At 56.3% G+C, this 19976-nt stretch overlaps 2 protein-coding genes across 7 annotated transcripts in view; one reads left to right on the top strand and one right to left on the bottom strand.

Annotated features, from left to right (window-relative positions):
- The window catches only part of MPRIP (myosin phosphatase Rho interacting protein), a 574668-nt gene that overhangs the window by 118284 nt on the left and 436408 nt on the right, over nt 1-19976 (bottom strand). The window lies entirely within an intron of this gene.
- The window catches only part of PEMT (phosphatidylethanolamine N-methyltransferase), a 98127-nt gene that overhangs the window by 26605 nt on the left and 51546 nt on the right, over nt 1-19976 (top strand). For 5 of the 6 annotated variants that reach the window (XM_081805584.1, XM_081805585.1, XM_081805586.1 and 2 more), the window contains one exon: nt 7406-7513. In XM_081805584.1, the coding sequence (XP_081661710.1) occupies nt 7421-7513 (93 nt within the window). In that variant the 5' untranslated portion in view covers nt 7406-7420. Of the gene's footprint in view, nt 1-1812; nt 2007-7405; nt 7514-19976 lie in introns of those variants that run through there. The other variant, XM_081805581.1, reaches the window with a different exon arrangement.

The following is a 19976-nucleotide window of genomic DNA, read 5'->3' as shown; positions in this document are numbered from 1 at the left end:
TTCCTGGGATTAAGAATTCCTCATATCAGTGAGGTCATATGATACCTGTCTTTCTCTGATTGACTTACTTCGCTCAGCATAACACTCTCCAGTTCATCCACATCGTTGCAAATGGCAAGATTTCATTCCTTTTGATGGCTGCATAATATTCCATTGTATATATATATACCACATCTTCTTTATCCATTCATCTGTCGATGGACATCTTGGCTCTTTCCACAGTTTGGCTATTGTTGGCCTCAGTTTTTTAATCTGAAAGATGGGCATGCCCCGTGGCGTTGTTGTGTGGACTGAATAACACAGTAGTCCTAGCTAACATTTATCGAACGTTGCTAGGTGCCAGACACTGTGCTAAGTGCTTTCCTTGCATGATGTCATTTAATCCACCTGACAATCCCGTGAAGGAGATGCCACTATCATTCTAAGCCTTGGGAGACTTGCCCAAGCTTGTACAGGGTTTGTCAAGCCCGACCAGGCTGGGATGTGCCATGTCTCAGGACTGCGTTCTGCCCTGCCTCATTAAAGCCAGGGCTTGATGTCCAGTAACTTCCCAGGGAAGGTCAGCTGGCTTATTGTTATTGCTTTTAATATATAACATGTAATTAAATAAATGTACGCAGTAGCATCACCCTAGTGGGGTGTTCTCGAGGGTGAGTGTAAAGAAAAGGGGTCTGCAGCTCACCATCACACAGAGGAGGTGAGAGAGAGGGGACCCAAGGCGGAAGAGGTGAGGGCCTTGAGAAGCACGGGACCTGCCCGTGGATGCCCCTCCCAGGAAAGGGGCTCACTCTGGCCCCGCTGATTAGGATGCACAAGCTGCCAGAGGCTTTTTGCACCTGGTCCAGGACGTGCTAGTTGAGTGAAGAGTGAATGAACGTCTTCCGCTTTCCTGAAAGGAGTTCTAGATTTGGGGAATTAGAGCAGCTACTGGCCATTTCTTTTTATTGTGAGACGTAGGAATGCCTCAAAGCAATGTTTTTCCAGATTTGTCTGTGGCTGACCACCATCGCGCTGTGACATTCCCACAACCCTCCCGTCTTGAGATGGTTTCAATGGCTTGCATGCCCTCAGGTTCCAGCATGGGGGCTACAGTCCTTGGATTAGTGTCCTCTGCCTTTCCCTTAGGATGCATGTATTCCCAGAGCCCCCCTCTAGAAAGAGGTGAGATGCCTGTTGGCTTTAAGCAAACAGAGGGAGGGGGCAGAAGAGCCTCAGGCCTGGAAGCACCCTCTGCACTTGTACTTTTATGCCTATTCTCCCCTCAGTCCAGAATGTCACCTGGGGGGCGGGGGGGGGCGGTGGTGGTGCAGTCTCATCAGCCCTGCTTCATCAAAAGGAAACCCTGGGCTGAGACTGGTCACGGAAGGCCTGCCTGTGGTCCTCCCGGGAAGGTGGGAGTGATCCGACCCCAGCTCAGACTGTGAGCTGCCCAGAGACCTTCTTCTGAGCCAGGTGCCCCCCCACCCCCACTCCCATGCAGAGTAGAAAAAATGAGGTTGGGGATCTGCCTTAGCCTAAAACTCTGAGGAAAAAGACTCTGGCACGTTCATTCTTGTGTCCATGTCCTGTGTCAGACAGCAAGCTCTACCTAAAAGTTGCTCAATCAATATTGCCTGGATCAGCTGAGAATGCCAAGGGCACTTGGGGGTCCCCTGGGAAAGGCAGAAGAGGCTGTGGGTCCAAAGACATATTTTGCAGTGATGGAGGGTGGTGCTGGAGGACCCCAGCCCCTCTGGCCCCCACCTGGTTCCTCCTGCCCTTTGCCATATGTGATGTGTGGATCCCATTTGGCGATCGATGTGACTTTGACTCTCTGGGCCCCTACTGTTTGTTTGGATGTCACAATGTGACCCTGGGTGCTGTTGACCCACAGCAAATCATCCCCTGAAGTGTCCTCAAAGCCTGCAGTAAAGTAAATTGCTATGAGCTGCTTCCTTACCAACCCGTAGCGTTTCTGTAGCCGAGTCCATTCATCGGTGACCTGAGTGGAATTATTCCTGGTTTCGGTAGGTAGCGCCTGTCCTCTTTTTAAACACAGAACTCTGCCATCTGTGACCTTGGAGCGGGATTCCATTCTCAGAATGACCTGGGAGAGAAAGCCAGGACTTTTGCTGCTTTAATAAGGTTGGGGGTGGTTGGGGGTGGGGGAGGGGAGGCGGGGGAGGACGCTCCCCTTAGTCAAGGCAGCCCACTGGTGTGCAGGGGTGACCGAGGGACTCGGGATCCAGGACCCTCCTGATCTGCTCAAGGGGGACCCGGGTCTTTTGTTCTTTTCGGCTGATCCACTTTCAGGAGGGAGGTCCGCCCTTTCAGGTGAGTTTTGGGAGGTGACAACAATCAGGAAAGGACGGTCAGGTCTCTGGAGGAATACCACCGTGGACCATTAGTCATTCTTTCCTGCCAAGCAGGCCCTTCTCCAGGCAACGCAGATCCCCCACTCTCAAGGTGACCCGGGTACTCTCCTCCCACCGAGACAGTTTGACCCGAGGACACTGGGACCTGGTGGGGGCTGAGGTTCCACTTTTAACCAGCTCAGTCCTAATTGGGAGACTCTGCTGGATGAGCCTTGGCTGCGCGCTTTGGCAGCCCCACTTTCTGGCAGGAATCGGGAAGGGCTGGGCTGGCTGTGGCCTGCCTCTGCCCCCCAGCCCTGCCTGTGATCTGGGGGCTTCTCTGAGCCTTTGGCTTTCTTACCTGCAGAGTAGGCATAGCCGTAGTGCTTGCCAAGATGGGGTATGTGAGCCTGAAATAAAGGCTCTTTGATCTTGTGATCTGCACTGGGAAGTTTCCTGCAGGCGGGTCTTAGTCCTCAGACCCACCCCACTCCCCTAGAGTGTCACCTCCCTAGTGGATTGCTCAGAATGACATTGAGTTGAATCCTTAACAACACCTGCAGCATTTCCAGAAGATATTGCTTCCCCCCAAGGCCGGTGGGGAAATAGGGGACACAGTTCCCAGTTCCCAGCGCTGAGGCTCTGGGGAGGTGTCATTTACATATGGTGAAACTCATAGACCTTTGTGTCCAGTTGGAAGGTCTAACGTGCAAGCTCCTGGCTAGCCAGGCTCCAGCTGAGATGGGGAATACTTTCATCGCCCCCGAAAATTCCCTGTGCTCCTCCCGGCCAGTGCCCCACCTTCCCATCCAGGTGCCTCTGCCTTCTTAGGCATGCCCTGAACCGTCCCCAGGCCTGGGTTTCCAGCCGCGACTCTCTGGCCATCACCTGCACCCTCTCTCACATTTTACCCTCTTTCGTCTGGCTTGGTCCCACCAGTGTAGGGTCAGCCTGTGAGACAGGAGGCATAAAATTGAGGGCATGCCAGTTTCGCCTGGGATTTGGGATTTCCTATCCTCGGGAAGGTGTGCATCCCCTCAGGCAAAAGTGATGGAGAGCTGGGGATCCCGAGACAGGGCAGGCTATGTGGGCACGGAGGGGGCCTTGAGAATCAGGCCCACAGATAACTCCGTTTGCCTATCGGTAAAATGAGGATGCCAATGACCATGGGAGGATAGGGTCGGTGGGAGGCTCTTGAGGGGTGGGGGGGGGAATAATCCATGTTCCAGGTGTACTGGCCCTATGCTCCACTATCTGATGATCCAGAGGGCAAGGCTGGGTCTCAGAGGGCCTTTTGTGGGCAGCTTCTGGTGGACGGTTGGTGAGGATGCCTGGTTTATGGAGTTGCTGAAGGGGGCAAGGAGGATCTGGAGGTGACAATGGGTAGTGGAATTTGGGGGGGGCAGGGCTTCAGGACTGCTAGTACCCCCCTGTTGCTCCACCCCCACTCCTTCCACCACCCAGCTGTACACCCTAGGGATTGACCTGCCTTGAAGAGATCCCAGCCCCGGGGTTTCTAAGAACCTGCGAGAGCCCTATCCCGTCCCTGGTCTGGCCATCCCGCCTCCCGCCAACGCTTGTGAACACTACTTGATTTCTCAGCCTAAAAGGTGCCATAAAAATATTGATGAAGTACAGCGCCCGGACAGCTGGTGAATCTGTTGCCTCAGAAGCGGAGGGATCTGCTGGCCACTCACTGCTGGCCGCCCACCTGCAGAATCTCCACGGCAGCTGCTTGGGCAATTTCCTGCCTCCAATTTGAAGCCAGAAGGGAGGGGATCAGAGTCCCAGGAGCACAGCCAGCTGAGCTGGAGGGCCCTTCAGAGGTGTACTTTTAGCCTCTGCTTTTTACTGATGATGAAACAAGGGCCACCGTTCACTCAGCAAACATTTACTGTGGAAATGTTTGTGCCAGGTGGAAGACACAAAGATGGAGGAAAAAATGGCCCCTAGCCCAGAGGGATGAGTATGAGATAGGGACAGAGAACCAAATAATCGTAATAGGGTGTGCACTAAGGACACAAAAGAGAGTGCAGTGGGTGATGGTAGAGGAGACGCTCCCATTGGGTCTTGAGGGGAAATAGGAGTTCGTCTGGAGGTGTCAGAGGGATAGAGAGTATTTCAGACATGTGCAGAGCCATCGTAGAAGGGTCTAGAGTGTGATGTTTGGTGTGAGTGGTAGGGTGGGGCAGGAAGGATGGCAGGTAAGGTGGATGCAGGTGAATTCATCACCTGTCAGTGCTGGGATGGGTGAGCCCAGTGCAGGTGAGGAGGCCTGGGGTCCAGAGTGTGGCAGGAAGTGAGGCATGGGAAGCTGGCTGGGGCTAGAGTGCCCCATCCTGAGGGCAGTGGGAACAATGGGGTCAACAGACAGATTGGACTCCTGGATGAGAAGGGCGAATGGTCAATGGCAGGCAAGCTTTGCCTGGGTGTTGAGGGTTGAGATGGGGACTGGGGAGCAGGGGCAGTGAGGCAGACACCGCTCTGGAAGTGGCCGAGCAGGACCAGAGCAGCAATATGGTGGCTTCCCAAGCTAGCTCTCCTTCCATCCCTCCCAGGAGCTCCTGTTCCACCAGTCAGCCCCATCGCAGCCTCTCAATGGGGCCTTGCAATCGGGTGCTTAATAAACGTTTCTTTTCAGAAAAGATGAATACCCAACTTTTACATCAACATGGATGGGACTGGAGGAGATTATGCTAAGTGAAATAAGTCAAGCAGAGAAAGTCAATTATCATATGGTTTCACTTATTTGTGGAACATAAGGAATAACATGGAGGACATTAGGAGAAGGAAGGGAAAAATGGGGGGGGGGATTGGAGGGAGAGATGAACCATGAGAGATTATGGACCTGAGAAACAAACAGGGTTTTAGAGGAGAAGGGGGAGGGGGGATTGGTTAGCCTGGTGATGGGTATTAAGGAGGGCACGTACTGCATGGAGCACTGGGTGTTATATGACAACAATGGATCGTGGATCACCACATCAAAAACTAATGATGTATTGTATGGTGACTAACATAATAAAATTAAAAAAAAAACCCCAAAAAACAACAACAACAAAAGAAATAGCCCTAAAAAAGAAAAAAGAAAAATAAACGTTTCTTTTCAAACAAGATAGAACGTCCTTTGGTTCAGTCCCAGGCTGTAGAGGCTTTGGGGCTGAGGTGTGTGCCCGTCTCCCTCCAGGGTGGACAGCCTGTTTTGAGGCCTGTTCCAGCTGTTTGGTCCTTTGTGAGTGGCCTCGCTTCTCCATGTGTATTCTCCAGGGCAACTTGGAATTTCCCGTCTCGGCCCAAGGCTTTGTGAGGTGCCCGTCCCGAGAGCCGCTGAGCCTCCACTGCTCTGCCTGATGCGCGAGGGGCCTGGGGGGCGTGGTATCTGACCTGGGACCTGAAGACAAGGAGGCTGGAAGGCAGGGTGTGGGGTTGCCTGCCTGGTGGGTGCCCACAGGGTGCCCAGAGGCCGCGGTCAGCGTGGGGCAAAGCTGTGCTTTCAATGTCACTCTTCCCTGTTTGCTGAGTGGTTGGCCCCCTTTGTCATTCGTTTATTAATAATGCGCTCGGGGGCGCCTGGGTGGCTCGGATAGTTGGGCGTCTGCCTTCGGCTCGGGTCATGATCCCAGGGTCCTGGGATCGAGTCCCGCATCGGGCTCTCTGCTCCTTGGGAGCCTGCTTCTCCCTCTGCCTCTCTCTCTCTGTCTCTCATGAATAAATAAATAAAATCTAAAAAAAAAATAAATAAATAATGCGCTCGGGGTGCTCACGTGGCCACTCTGTCCCTCAGCCATTTCATCCACATGTTCACGTAGCAGTACCTTTGTTGACTCATTCGTTCTTAGCTCTGCCCTTGGCCCCTCAGAGGGGAAGGTTGCCCTTGACAGGGACAGGAGGCCCACACATGCGAAGGACACGCCGGGCCACATCTTGCGTGCTCCGTGACTTTCCAGAGTCTTCCCACCATCTCTACAGGCAGGGTATCTCAATGCTGCCCCTGGGGGACATTGGGGCCATGTGTGGAGACATTTTTGGTGCCACTGGCCCCGAGTGGGTGGCGGCCAGGGGTTCAGGGGACAGTCCCGCCACAGGGAGCGCTCCAGCCCCAAGTGTGGATGGTGGAGGGCAGGAAACCGTGCCGCCCATGCGGCAAGGAGCATGAATCCAGTATGTCGCTCCCCAGTCTCTTTTTAAAACACACACACAGAAAGAACATTTAGTACAATGTGGCTATGTGTTATTTTCTAAAAATGTATATATGTGTATATGCTGCGGGAAGTCTGCAGCTTGCTCTGTTCGTTTGACATTTTTTAAAGAATATCACAAGTTGACACATATGGCTAGTTTGTTTAAATTCTGTAGCTTAGCTGCTTTAGGAACGGGCCCCCTGCTATGTAGCCATTCTTCCATGCTCCTCTTTTTCTTTGCAAGCACAGGAGCTTTGCACACTCACGTGAGTTTCTCTGGTCCAGGCACTTGGGAGTGAAATTGCTGACAAGTAGGAGTACGCCTTTCGGTTCACACCCTCCCCAGCTCTCAAGACTGGCCATCGTTAGGGTCGGCGAGGGGAGGCATAGAACTGCTGTTTTCGTTTGCATTTACCTGATTACTAGTGAGGTTGAGCGGGTCTCCCCACGAATGCCAGTCCCTTGGGTTTGCTCTGGGGCCTCTGGAGCCCTCTATATGCACGGTCCCAGTCACAGAACCTGGTGACCCAGACCTTGGTCCCGCTGGGGTCACTTCCCGGTCAGGGTGCTGGCCGCTCGTGACTTCCTCACCCAGCGTCCCCGCACGCCGCTCCTCTGCCACTAGCCCGGCCACCCTCGGACAGGGCACGACGAGGCCACCCTCGGACAGGGCACGACCCGGCTGATTGGGTTTCGGCTTTTTATCTTCAGTTTTATGGTTACACTGTAGTAACCTTTGCTGGACTTGCTTCTGCCCGAGCCTCCCGGCCTGTTCCCAGAGGGTAACTTTGTTTCTGAGTTCTGGGGGCTCGGCACTCTATGTCCCCAAGCCTTGCGGGGGCCGTCGGGGGGGACTGGGCGGGTCTCCCGCTGACGCTGGCTCTGTTCCTGCAGGCAGACCTCTGCGTTATGACCCGGCTGCTGGGCTACGTGGACCCCTCGGATCCCCGCTTCGTGGCTGCCATCCTCACCATCACTTTCAATCCGCTCTTCTGGAATGTGGTAAGTGCCCTAGCACGACCCTGTCTGGGTTGGACGGACAGACGGATGGCTCTTCCCTCCCCGTGTCGGTCTCTGGCCAGTGCGGAATCGACCTTACTGTTTCCCCTGTGAGGTCAGAGCCCAGTTAGGGGATGCTGGCCAGGGAAGCCCCTCATTCTGGGGATCCCACCCATGCTGGCCACGACAGTCCCGGACTGCCCTGTGATGTGACTGCACACGTGCGCCCGATGGTCTCAGTCTCCTAGAGGTGGAAGTAGATGGCCTCGGCTTAGGGGCCCCCTCCTTCTCTGCCACGGTGCACAGTCTGGCGGCTTCCTTGTGAACCCCCGCCCCCTGCCATGTGCTCTAGAAACATGGTGAGTTTTTCCTGAACGAGGCTCCCGGCGCAGCAGTTTGCACAGGGCTGGGCGAGTGTGCCGGGGAGCAAGAACGAGCTAGTAGGAAGGGAACACAGAAGCAGCCAGAACAGCACCCAGCTCTTCTGTGGGTGTGGGGGACACTCGGGACCGAGAGCTGGGGGGGCGGCCAGGCTGTGTGGGAAGGGGGCCCCGAGCCCTCTGGGGAAGGTGTGGGAATGGCCGATAGGCCCTCCTGCTACCGTGTCTCTCTGTGACCCCAGGCTGTGGGGGGAGCTCTTGGGGTTTCTGCAGGGATGGAAGGGGGTGGCAGTGGTGCCCCCAGGGCTGCTTCCCGAGGCTCCTGCCCTGTGCCTGTGCTTGGGTTTGCTGATGCAGAGCCACGGACGTCCTGTGATCACCCTTGAGGGTAGCCTGAAGAAGGCCAGCCTCAGCTTTAGCAACACACACTGTTCCAGACTGTTTTCATCTCGGGCGACCACTTGGTCCCAGGGGCGGAACACGACATGTTCTTCCTCCTGTTTATGAGTTAAGAGTCTTCTCTATCTGGGGAGATCGGTGGTGGGTGGGCGTGGGGGTGGGGGCGGGGCTGCGTATCCCAAAGAGGCCACATTCCGGATGTGCCGTTGCTCCTGTCCTGAACATGCAGGACCCACCCCGAGATGGTTGGTGCCGGCCTCCGGCTGGAGGGGACCGGAGGGGAGGGAGGAGCTCTGAGGGACAGAGGTTAGAGCTTGCTTCTTTGTCTAGAACCCTTCTTGAGGGCGCCTGGGTGGCTGGCTCAGTGGGTTAAGCGACTGCCTTCGGCTCAGGTCGTGATCCTGGAGTCCCTGGATCGAGTCCCGCATCCGGCTCCCTGCTCGGCGGGGAGTCTGCTTCTCCCTCTGACCCTCCCCCCCGTCATGTGCTCTCTCTCTCAAATAAATAAAATCTTAAAAAAAATAAAAATAAAACCCTTCTTGAGGCCTCCTGGGACCCCCACCTCAGTCCACACAGGAACCCCAACACCCCCACCCCCCTGTATGACCTGCCCCTGACCTGGCAGAAGCCTCCCAGCAAGAGCTGGTGTCCCGCAGGGCCTGCCTCTCCCTGTCCCTTTCTACTCTCCATTCCTTCTCCCCCATCCCCGCTCCCCACCCTCCACCCGTCCTCCTGCAGCACGAGACTATGGTGGGTAAAATGGGTATGTGGCAGGCGGGAAAAATGGCCCTCAAAGACCTATGTCCACGTCCTGATCCTTGGAACCTGTGACAGCAAAAAAGGGGAGCTTTGCAGGCATTAAGGATTTTAGGATGGGGAGATTGTCCTGGATTATTGGGGTGGGCCCTCAGTGCAGTCACGTGTGTCCTTATAAGAGGGAGGCAGAGGGAGATGAGAAGACACTGGCTAGGAAGACTGCGGTGATGTGGCCACCGGCCAAGGAAGGCCGGGGTCACCAGAAGCTGGAAGAGGCGAGGGACGGATTCTCCCCTAGAGCCTGGGGGTGGGGGAGGGAAGGGGGGAAGCGGGGAAGCGTGGCCCTGCCAGCACCTTGATTTGGCCTAGAGACACTGATTTTGGACTTCAGGCCATTAGAACTGGGGGAGCAGAAATTCCATTGTTCTAAACCACCTAGTCTGTGGAAATTGGCTACAGCAGCCACAGGAACCGGGTGCAAGGTCTCGGAGAGGCTGTTAATCCATGCTAGAAGGGCTGACCGTCTGCTGGGAGTGTGCAGTGCTCCCCGCTGTCCACGGTCCATGCCCTGCGGGCCTGGCTGGTCTCCCAGCGCTGGGGGCTTGGCTTGCCGAGTGCATGGCGGGTCCCGGGGACACTTCTTCGTGCCCAAACCCCTTCTGTTATTTCCTGCGGGTCCTTCCAGTGGTGTGTCCAAGTTCGTTTTGTTTGTTTTTGTTTTTGTTTTAAGGTTTTATTTATTTATTTGAGAGAGAGAGAGCATGCTCACACAAGCAGGGCGGCAGGCAGAGGGAGAGGGAGAGGCAGACGCCCCCCTGAGCAGGGAGCCCGATGCTTGATCCCAGGACCCTGGGATCATGACCTGAGCCGAAGGCAGACGCTTAACTGACGGAGCCACCCAGACACCCCTGCAAGTTCATGCTGAAGTCGTGCCACGGCCCACAGCCACGGGGTCAAGGTGCTTAAGATTTGGGAGACGGGCAGCTCATAATCTGTGCATTTGTCGTGAGGTTTTTTTCTTTTGTTATAGTGTTTGATTTGCTTTGCTTTTGAAACAGTTATTCACTGGAACAGTCTGTGATCATCCGTGGGAGAGAGAGCTCTTCAGCTGGTTCAGAATGGGAGCCCTTAGGGCAACCCCTGTGGTTTAGGGGGCTGCTGCTGGCCAGCTGGTGGGTGGTGGAACAGGAAAAACTGGTCTGGGTGGGCCTGCCCCCCCCCCCATGCATGGGGACAAGATCCCAGCCCGTGAGCAGTAAGGGAGGGGACACCTGTGAAAGTGCTTATTGAGCATTGATTCAATGGTCGTGAGACCTGATACTTGGCGGGACATGCCACGCTTGGGCATTGTGCTGAGTGTTTCACACAGCATTTTATTTATTTATTTATTTATTTTAAGATTTTATTTATTTATTTGAGAGAGAGAGAATGAGAGAGAGCACATGAGAGGGGGGAGGGTCAGAGGGAGAAGCAGACTCCCCGACGCGGGACTCGATCCCGGGACTCCAGGATCATGACCTGAGCCGAAGGCAGTCGCTTAACCAACTGAGCCACCCAGGCGCCCCTCACACAGCATTTTAGTTGATGGGCAGGGCGAAGGCTGTTACTGACCCCTTTGGAAACGGGGTCCCCGAACAGGTTCGCTCATGATGGCCGACCACATGCCAGGTACCGGGGGCACAGTGCTCGGGTTCCAAAGGAGCTGACGTCCTAGGAGGGGGACGCTGTGAATAAACACACATTCCACCACCCCACGGGATGAGGTTGGAGGGCGGTGAAGCCGGGAAGGGTGGGGGAGCAGCTGCTCAGGGCAGGGGTGACTTCTGAGCAGAAACCTGCCCCCACGTGGGAGGGAGCCCTCAGGTATCTGGAGAAGAGGAAGCGACAAGTATAAAAGTCTGGGTGGTTTCAAGGAAGGGCCTTTGGCTGGAATCAGACGGAGCTAGAAGGGAGGGCGGCAGGTCAGAGAGGGGGCTGACCTAACAGTAGGGCCCTTATAGGCTGTGGGGAGCGTGGGGGGGGGTTCTGCGCGGGGAGCCGTGGAATGAGTGGCCTGATCTGACTCAGGTCCAGGCTGCCGTGGGCTGATGAGAGCAGACGAGGGGTGAGGGTGGGGCTGGAGGCTGTCACAGTGCTGGAGGCCCAATGGTGGCTTGGACCAGAGTGGCACCAGAGGAAGTAGGAGAAGTGGTCAGATTCTGGGCACAGTTTGAAAGCCAGAAGAGTCAACAGGATTTACCATAGTTTGGTGGGGAAGTGCCGGAGAGAGGAGGCATGGCCAGCTCCAACTGGGACCTCAGTGACTTACAAGAAATATGGATTTGGGTGCCTGGGTGGCTCAGTCATTAAGCATGTGCCTTTGGCTCAGGTCATGATCCCAGGGTCCTGGGACTGAGTCCTGCCTCGGGCTCCCCGCTCCGCGGGAAGCCTGCTTCTCCCTCCTCCACTCCCCTTGCTTGTGTTCCCTCTGTCTCTGTCTCTCTCTGCTAAATAAATAAATAAAATCTTAAAAACAAACAAACAAACAGAATAATTTAAAAAAATTCCAGGGGCACCTGGGTGGCTCAGTCTTTAAGTGTCTGCCTTCAGCTCAGGTCATGGTCCCAGGGTCCTGGGATCGAGCCCCACAGCGGGCTCCCTGCTCAGCGGGGAGTCTGCTTCTCCCTCTGCCCTTCCCCCTGCTTGGGCGCTCTCTCTCTCTCTCTCTCTCAATTGAAAATAAATAAATAAAATCTTTAAAAATAAAAAAAAGGATGGGGTTTGGAGAGCTTCTGGGTTGGTGGACACATGGAGATGTGGAGAGGGCGTGCCCAGAGAGCAAGGGCGCTCTCACCCCTTCCCCGTCCCTCACCCTGTTCATCTTTTCAACTGGGTGATGATTCCTACCCTTTAATATCCTCTGTAATAAGCTGGTAATCAAGCAAATAAGCAGGTTCCCTGAGTTCTGTGAGTTGGGCAGATAGTGTCAGAATTGAGTTGAATTGTGGGACACCCAGCTGGTGTCAGAGAATTGGCTGGGTGTGTGACAAAACCCACATGTCAAAATTGGGTGCAGAATTGTAGAGGGCGTGGCCACGTGGGACAAAATAGGGGCTGAGGGAACAGAGCTCCGTTCTGTGAGCATCTGGGAGATTCCGGGTGGAGACCTTGCGAGTCTGGAATTGAGGGGAGCACAATGGCTGGGGTTGGTGATGATGTGTGAGGCCATGGAGAGTGGCCCAGGCTGAGTCTGGCCTTGGACCAGTGCCTTTTGATTGCTCCAGGGCCCACTGTCTGCTTCCCCGGGGCTGCAGCTCTTTGAAGAAGCTACAACGTTGGCTGGAGGGGCCTGCCTGCCTGTCAGAGCCAACGTGTGGGTGCGTGTTACCCCCTCCCCATCAGCATCCGGGCCCCGTCTCTCTCTTCTTCCCTCCCCCTCTGTCCCCGAAGCCAGTTTTGATCTCCTCCATTCTGTTAGAATCCTGCTCCTGGAGCTTCACAGAGCTTTGTTGCCTTCTGCTGCCCTCCTGTTGGATCTTTAGGGAAACTGACACTGGTGACCTTCACAGTTTCTTGTAACCCTGTTCTCCTTGGGCCTCACCCTGGTCTTCTGGCTTGGTTTGCTGCTCCTTGTGAACAGCTTTTCCTCATTCATTCACTCACTCACTCACTCACTCACTCATTCATTCATTCAACAAAGGTTCATCGAGGGCGCCTGGGTGATGCTGTCGATTAAGCGTCCGACTCTCTCTCTCTCTTTTTTTTTAAGATTGTATTTATTTATTTGAGAGACAGGGTAAGTGAGAGAGGGAACACATGAGCAGGGGCAGAGGGAGAGGGAGAAGCAGGTTCCCTGCTGATGCAGGGCTCGAAATCCCAGGACCCTGAGATCATGACCCGAGCCAAAGGCAGCCGCTTAACCCACCGAGCCACTCAGGCGCCCCTAAGCATCCGACTCTTGATTTTGGCTCAGGTCATGGGGTCCTGAGATCAAGCCCCATGTCGGGCTCCGTGCTGAGCGTGGAGCCTGCTTAAGAGTCTCTCTCCTTCTCACTCTGCGCCCGCCCCTCTTCCCCCGTCGTTCACACTCTCTAAAAACAAAACAGGGCGCCTGGGTGGCTCAGTTGGTTAAGCGACTGCCTTCGGCTCAGGTCATGATCCTGGAGTCCCAGGATCGAGTCCCGCATCGGGCTCCCTGCTCGGCAGGGAGTCTGCTTCTCCCTCTGACCCTCCCCCCTCTCATGCTCTCTCTCTCATTCTCTCTCTCAAATAAATAAAATCTTTAAAAAAATAAATAAATAAAAACAAAACAAACAAAATAATGAATGCTTGTTGGTTGAGAACGCTCTGTGTGCCAGGCACTGTGTGAGCGCACAGGAGCCAGGGAATAGAGCTGCGTGGTCTCCGTGTTAGAGATCACAAATAGGTTTGTAATGAAAGTGGGGAAAAGCTCAGGCACTACCCCGAGGGACTAATTGGGGCTTTTCCCTTTGTCATCCTGTCTCGGTCTCAGGCCCAGAATCTTCTCGGGTCCAGGTGCTGTGGCCCCACCTAGGCATGTCCAGGCCCCCAAGGGAGCTTGCTGTTTGAAGCCTGGCCAAGACGGGGATGTGGGCTGTGTGCTCCCCTTCCAGGGGCCCAGGGCAGAGATCCAGGGGCCAGCCCGCACTCCTCCCTCTCACCAACCCCCAGGCCCTGTCCTTACCAGTCCACCTGCTCAGTGGGGAGCGGGGGCGCACCTGCTCACCTGGTCAGCACTGCAGCCTTCTAGCCAGGCTCCCAGCGCTCCTTGCACCTGTCTACCCGTCCACACTGCGCACTCACTCCTTCACATGTGACCACAGGCCAGGGCCAGACCGCCCAGTGTCCCAGCACACTCTCACTCGCTTAAAGGCGCCCAAGCCTTCCAGCAGAAGGTGTGAGCCCTTTCCCTGGCCCCTGAGGCCCCTGTGCCGGGCATCCTGTTGCCTGCAAGCTCCACGGTCCTGGTCCCTGCCTTTCCCTCCCACCTTGCCGAGGGTGTCCTACGTACCCGTGCCGCCTCTTCCAGGCAGTCATCCCTGCTTCTCAACAAACCCCCTTCCCAGCCCACCATCCAGGCCCAGCTCGCCAACGTTGGCATTGTTGAGATTTTGGGCCATCCTGTTCACTGCGGGGTGTTTAACTATGTCAACTGCCTCTACCCACCGGGTGTCCAGTCTCAAAGGTCTCCAGATGTTGCCAGGACCCCTGAGGGGCACAGTTGCCCTGGTTGGTCTGAGTGAGGCAGCCCTTTGTGCCCACTGCATGTGTCCTGTGTTCCCTTTGGAGTCACTGCTTGCCCCTTGGCCTTCCGCTTAGCTCGGGTGTTCCAAGCGAGCCCCTGCCTTGCGCCCCTGTACCCCCAGCCCCGGCCCGTGCTGGGCACTGTGTGTTGTTATGAAGCGCAGAGCCTCTGCCTCACCCCTCCTTGGTCACACCCTGCGCTGAGTGTCTACTGAGTTCTCAACAGTTGGCCTCTTCCGCAGTTTTCTGGGGTGGCATCCGTGGAGGGGGCCCATCTCCATCTGTGCCATTGGCATGTGCATACTCTGACTCTGCAAAGGAAGGGAGCCGCGGGGAGGTAAAGCCCGGCGGGCCCAGCTATTCGTGGCATCCCAGTAAAGATAAGATAGATGCAGCCCTGTGCCATTCCAGCTCTGGGCACGCCCTCCAGTGTCAGAATCACAGCGAGCCCTCGCCAGGCTATTATGATGTAGCCTTGAGCTCTCCCGTTGTTTATGGAAGAAAATTGGCCTGCTTTGGTGTCTTAACTATTATCGAAGGCAAATTGCTTGTTAGGACGTCAAAGCTGATTGAGACTATCAGCGCGTTTGGACACCCTGCTAAGCTGGATGCGTTTATGGACAGTGACCATATTGTTAATCGTCACGTGGGAGAGCGAAGGGATGCTTCTCATGATCCAGCCGGGATGGCAGGTGTCCGTGGGGACAGTCCCGGCCATCAGGTTTCTTCTGCATGGAGCGTGCTTCTGAGTTGTGCGTTCTTGCCCCAGCTCCCTGCTCCCTCCCAGCACCCCCCCCACCCAGCCCGGGTGCCTGCTCTCTCACACCCTTACCGGCTTGCTGGTGTCTTCTACCTGAGACTCACCCTTCCAGACTGTGTGCAGCGCCCCCCACCGCCCCTAGCCCTCCACGACCTGCTGCCCCACGCTGTGTCCTGGCCTCAGACTCCTCTCTCCGAGGGTGGGATCTACAGCTGGTGTCCGGGCAGCCCACATCTGCAGCCGGATGGCCAACCTGCTTCTTGACTGGGGCTTTCGGGGTTAGTCCTGCATCCCCAGAGCCGCTCATTCCTGGGTTGGTCACCCTATCGGTGGGGAGACACAGCCTCCCAGAGCGTGAGCTGGGAGGAGGCAGCTCTTTCCATCCAGGAATCAGGGGCACTGGCCGCCTGGCTTGGGGGGGGGGGCGGTCCCTCAGCAGAGGGATGTTTCGCTGGCTGAGTGCCCAAGGGCCCTGGGCTTTGGTGGGAGCCAGGAAGGCAGGACAGCAGATGGCGCTGTGGGTAAGGCCAGGACCGCCAAGGGCAGGTGGGCTGACACCTTTAGTATGCACCTGTGGTGCGGCCCCATTTTCCGGTTTCAGATCCCCAGCCAGCAATCCGTTGGCTAATTTCAGGTGCCCCAGAAGACCGCCCCCTCCCAGGTGCCAGGAAGCTGACCCTGCAGGTGTCATTGGGCTGAAGCAAGGGAACCAGCCTGGCACTTGGGAGGGAGTCCCAGGTCCCATTCCCTGTGTTCACACTCCCTCTGGGCCTTGGTTTCTCCATCTGTGAGGTGAGGACACCCATCGAGCTGTGAAACACAGGGACCCACTCACTTTGCCAAGCGCTGCCCTGGGATGGTGGCCCTTTGCTGGGTCCAGGGGAAGAGGACGTCCCTTGCCCTCCTGGCACTAGTGCTTGGGCCACCAAGGTAAGGTTGGGTATCACGAGTGCAATCTGAAAGTCAGGGCTTGACTAATAATAAAGCTTGCAAGTAGAGGACACATCCGGAAGACAGGAGACAAGAGAGGGGTTGTGAGTCTTCTAGGCTTGCAGGCTGCACAGGGCCTGCTGAGGTATGGCCGGGCTTTCTAGAGGAGCAGCAGGGGGGAGGATGGGGGGCAAGAGTCGAGAAGACCAAAGACAAGGGGAGGTGTGTGGAGAGAAGGTGGGCTGGTGGGCCCGAGGCCCCAGAGGGAGGGCCCTGAACATTGGCTTGCAAACCCGATTGTCTGCTACAAGCTGGTGGTGTGTGTGTGTGTTTGTGAGCATGGAAGTGTATGGCTGCACGTGAGAGTGTGCGAGTGTACCTGAGCACACACGTGTGTGTGTGTGCATGTGTGTGCATGTGTGTGTGAGCATAGAAGTGTATGGCTGCACGTGAGAGTGTGCGAGTGTACCCGAGCATGCACGCGTGTGTGTGTTTGTGAGCATGGAAGTGTATGGCTGCACGTGAGAGTGTGCCAGTGTACCCGAGCACGCACGTGTGTGTGTGTGTGTGTGTGAGCATGGAAATGTATGGCTGCATGCAAGAGTGTGCGAGTGTACCTGAGCATGCACGTGTGTGTGTGTGTGTGTGTGTCTCAGACAGGCTGGGGAATTGGGACTGGGCATGAACCCAAACTGTCTGAGACCCTGGCTCCCATCTGGCTGAAGAAATCTGGCTCCCAGGGCATGGCCATGGACCCACTGGGCTCCGAGGTGGTGTTTCTGGTTGAGAAAACATCCTCCTCTGCCGGGGGTGCATCTTGCCGCTGCGGGAATGCTGAGCTGGGCTTGCTGGTGTAGCTTGGGGCGCAAGCAGGGTTTTTCACAGCGGGTGGGCTGGTGGGCTGGGCGTGACTGAGACCTTGGCTCCTAGAGCCAAGAGAGCACAGAACTCTGGCTGGCCAGCCACTTACTTGTCTCTAACGACTGATGTCACCTAGGACACCATAGTCCTCCCCCGGCCCAGGCTTCCTCCCTGTCCCGGCCCAAGCGGTGCTCAGAGCTGGATTCGACAGAACTAATGGCATGTCTGGTCTCAGCTTCCCGGCTGGGGACAGTCAGCTCCTTGTCACCAGGGACTCACGCTTACTCCTCTGGTATTTCCACGTCGGCTCAAGGGCCAGATGCTCCGTGTGTGTGCGTGTTCTTTTCTGAGCCAGGGAGTAGTTGTGCGTTTTTAGCTGGAAGCAGCTCTGGTCATCCTGCAGCCCCATCCCTATCCGAATGGAGAGCTGTACTGGCCGGCGTGTCGCTCCGTGGGGCTGTGGCACTGGCCTGGTGGGGGGAGCATCGTGCCTTCAGCCAGGGCTAACTTTAGACTCTCCGTGTCTGAGCACCATGGTGATCGAGTGTCCACGGTGCCTCGAACTGGGTCAGCTCACAGTCTTTGCCAGGATCCCTCGGAGTGACACAGTTAAGAATAAAAAGGAGGGAAGCAGAAGGAGGCTGTCTCCCACCAGAAGCCCAGGCCGAACCATGACCTCATCCTTCCCCTCAGCGTCCTGACTCTCTGGAAATGCAATTTGAGTTTTCTTAGAAAGTCTGAGCTGGGTGGGTGAGGCGTGGTGGTGGTGGTGGGGGGGTGTCCAAGCACTTCTTCCTGTGATGATTTATTTTTGGTTCTGGCCTCTGTGGCCTCGTGAGGACATCAGGTACCGTCAGCACGTGTGGGATTGAAATGGACACATTGGAAAGGGCTCCTGGCTGAGTGGTTTGGTGAAGGTGACCTCTTGGGATCCTTCCCGCATGGAGGGGGCCAGGGTGGAGTTTTATGACCCCAGGTTTTCACAGGGATTCTGAGCAGATCAGGTCCTCCTACGTCAACCTTTCCGTAGACCCCGCTGGCCTTCGGGTTAGATGTGTGGCTTGGGGTTCATTCATCACCTGGACCCATCCACCTGCTTCCATAGGGTCCGTCTCCTTGTGACTCCCTCCCCTCCTCCATTCTGCAGAATGGATCTCGCTCGCCTCCTTGTGTCTTCTTGGTGTGTTCCCTCTTCCTGGAGGTGCCTCCCTTCCTCTCCTGTTTCCTCCATAAGCCTTTGCTTGTCCTTTAGCCAGCCTGCCCTGAGCCCTACGCCCAAGCGGACATGGCCCAGCAGCCCCCGTGTGCCTCCCCGACCGCGCAGCATTGCTAACCCACAGCTCCGTGGACCCTGTTCATGTTTCGCCTCCTCCTTCAGACTGAGTGCTCCCGGAAGCTAAGGATGGGACCTCGCCCAGTGTTCAAAGGGGTGGATGGAAAGGTGTCCTTCCTTCATCGGGGGCGAGCCCTGAGTAGCCTGGGGAGCGGTGGGCCAGGCAAGGTCGCCCCTTCCTTTCTCCGTCTGCGAGAACGAAGCCAGGTCCTCCCGCAGACCCCCAGTGCTGCTGTGAGGGTGCTGTCAGGGATTAACGAGTCGCTGCCAGGAGTGTTTAGCAGCCTGGGAGGCAGCCTGGTTGTGTTGTTGGCTTTGCCCCATTCCTGCGTCTGCTTCTGAGGCCAGCTGGGATTCCATGGACTGTTTCCAGGGCTTGAGGTTTTGTCGCACTTTACCTCTCACTTGCTCTGTGACCTGAGCCAGTTCCTTCCCTTCCCTAGCTCTCACTTGCCTCATCGGAGGTCTGCCGGGGCACCTTTGCCCGATTTCCTCACCGTGTGGCAGCAAGGCTGTTGGGGAGGGAATGGGTGCAAAGGGTTTGGAAGCGTGAAGCGCCCAGTTTCATCTTTGGCTCGAGGGAGGAGCAGCTGCGGGAGCCGTCTGGTTGCAGGCACGTCCAGAAGAGCTCTTGCATCAGTGGAAACTCCTAGAGCCTTTATCCTCCCTGCCACCTCCCCAAGCTTTAGGCCAAGTGTTTTCACTTGTTCCAGAATCTTCTGCCCCTAAAATTTCCATGGCCTCTGGATACATCTTGGAGAGTAGTTGCTGTAGCTGGCGACCCCTCACTTGTCCCCAAGAGTCAGGAATGAGCCAGGGAGAGACTTTGACTCAGGAGATGATGGGCGCGCCTGGGGTTGGCCAGTGCCATGCTTGGGGGCACGCATCACCAAGCGGTATTTTCAGGCTCTCCAGTGTCATCGGGTCCCGCGCCAGGCTGTGGAGTTCTAGTCCACCGGTTGCCCAAGAGGCAGCCCCCTTCTTGCCACCTTTGTCCCTGATTCCTGCCCTTCTCGTTCCCTGCCTTGGCGAAGTCAGACTCGGGAGGGCCAAGGTGGGGGATGGTCACCTGGAGGTCCTGGGTGGAGAGGAGTGGGGAATCCAGGCCACCTGATGGAAAATGGGGAACTGGGGGGAGTCTGCGGCAGGGTGGGGGGAGGTAGAGCCTATATAGATTCCCCAGGGTAGCTTCCAAAGTCAAGTGCTTACTGTCCAAGGCTCCGGCCCAGCCTCGGAGGCCAGCCCCTGTACTTGGGTATGAGGTTCTGCTAACACACCTTTGCTGCTTTCACTTTGTCCGATGCCCCTGCTCCTAGGTGGGCCCACTCGTGCTGGCTGGGTGTGCAGTGCAGTGAGGGATGGTGTGCAGAGAGGCCCCTGCCCCCGAGGAGCCCAGCCCGCCCTCCCTGCCACTGCAGCGTGACATTTGAATTGACCCCAGCTGGTCACGAGATGGCACACCTAGCAGGTGCAACGTTCTCCAGCCTTCCGGGGCTGAGCTCTCGGGCAGAGGGGCCTGCGCTGAGGACAGTGTGGATGCCAGCCCTTTGGCCTCGTGACTGCATGGGTTTATCCGCCTTCAGGGCTCTCCTGTGGCTTAGATGGGGATACGGCGTGGACGGTGGGTGATGCGCCCCGGGCACGTGACAGGCGGCAGTGCTTTGCCTTGAGCCCCCATCCGTCCGCCCACATGGTGGCTGGCACTGGGAGGACATCGCAGGAATAGCGGGCATGAAGCGGATTTGTAAGCAATAAAGCCAAGCATGAGCGGAAGGAGTTGTGTGATTTATAATAAACATGTAT

This window comes from Leptonychotes weddellii, chromosome 15 (genome assembly GCF_054177405.1).
Source record: "Leptonychotes weddellii isolate Sample4059 chromosome 15, ASM5417740v2, whole genome shotgun sequence".
Taxonomy (NCBI): Eukaryota; Metazoa; Chordata; class Mammalia; order Carnivora; family Phocidae; genus Leptonychotes; species Leptonychotes weddellii.
This window is presented reverse-complemented; position numbering and strand designations above follow the sequence as displayed.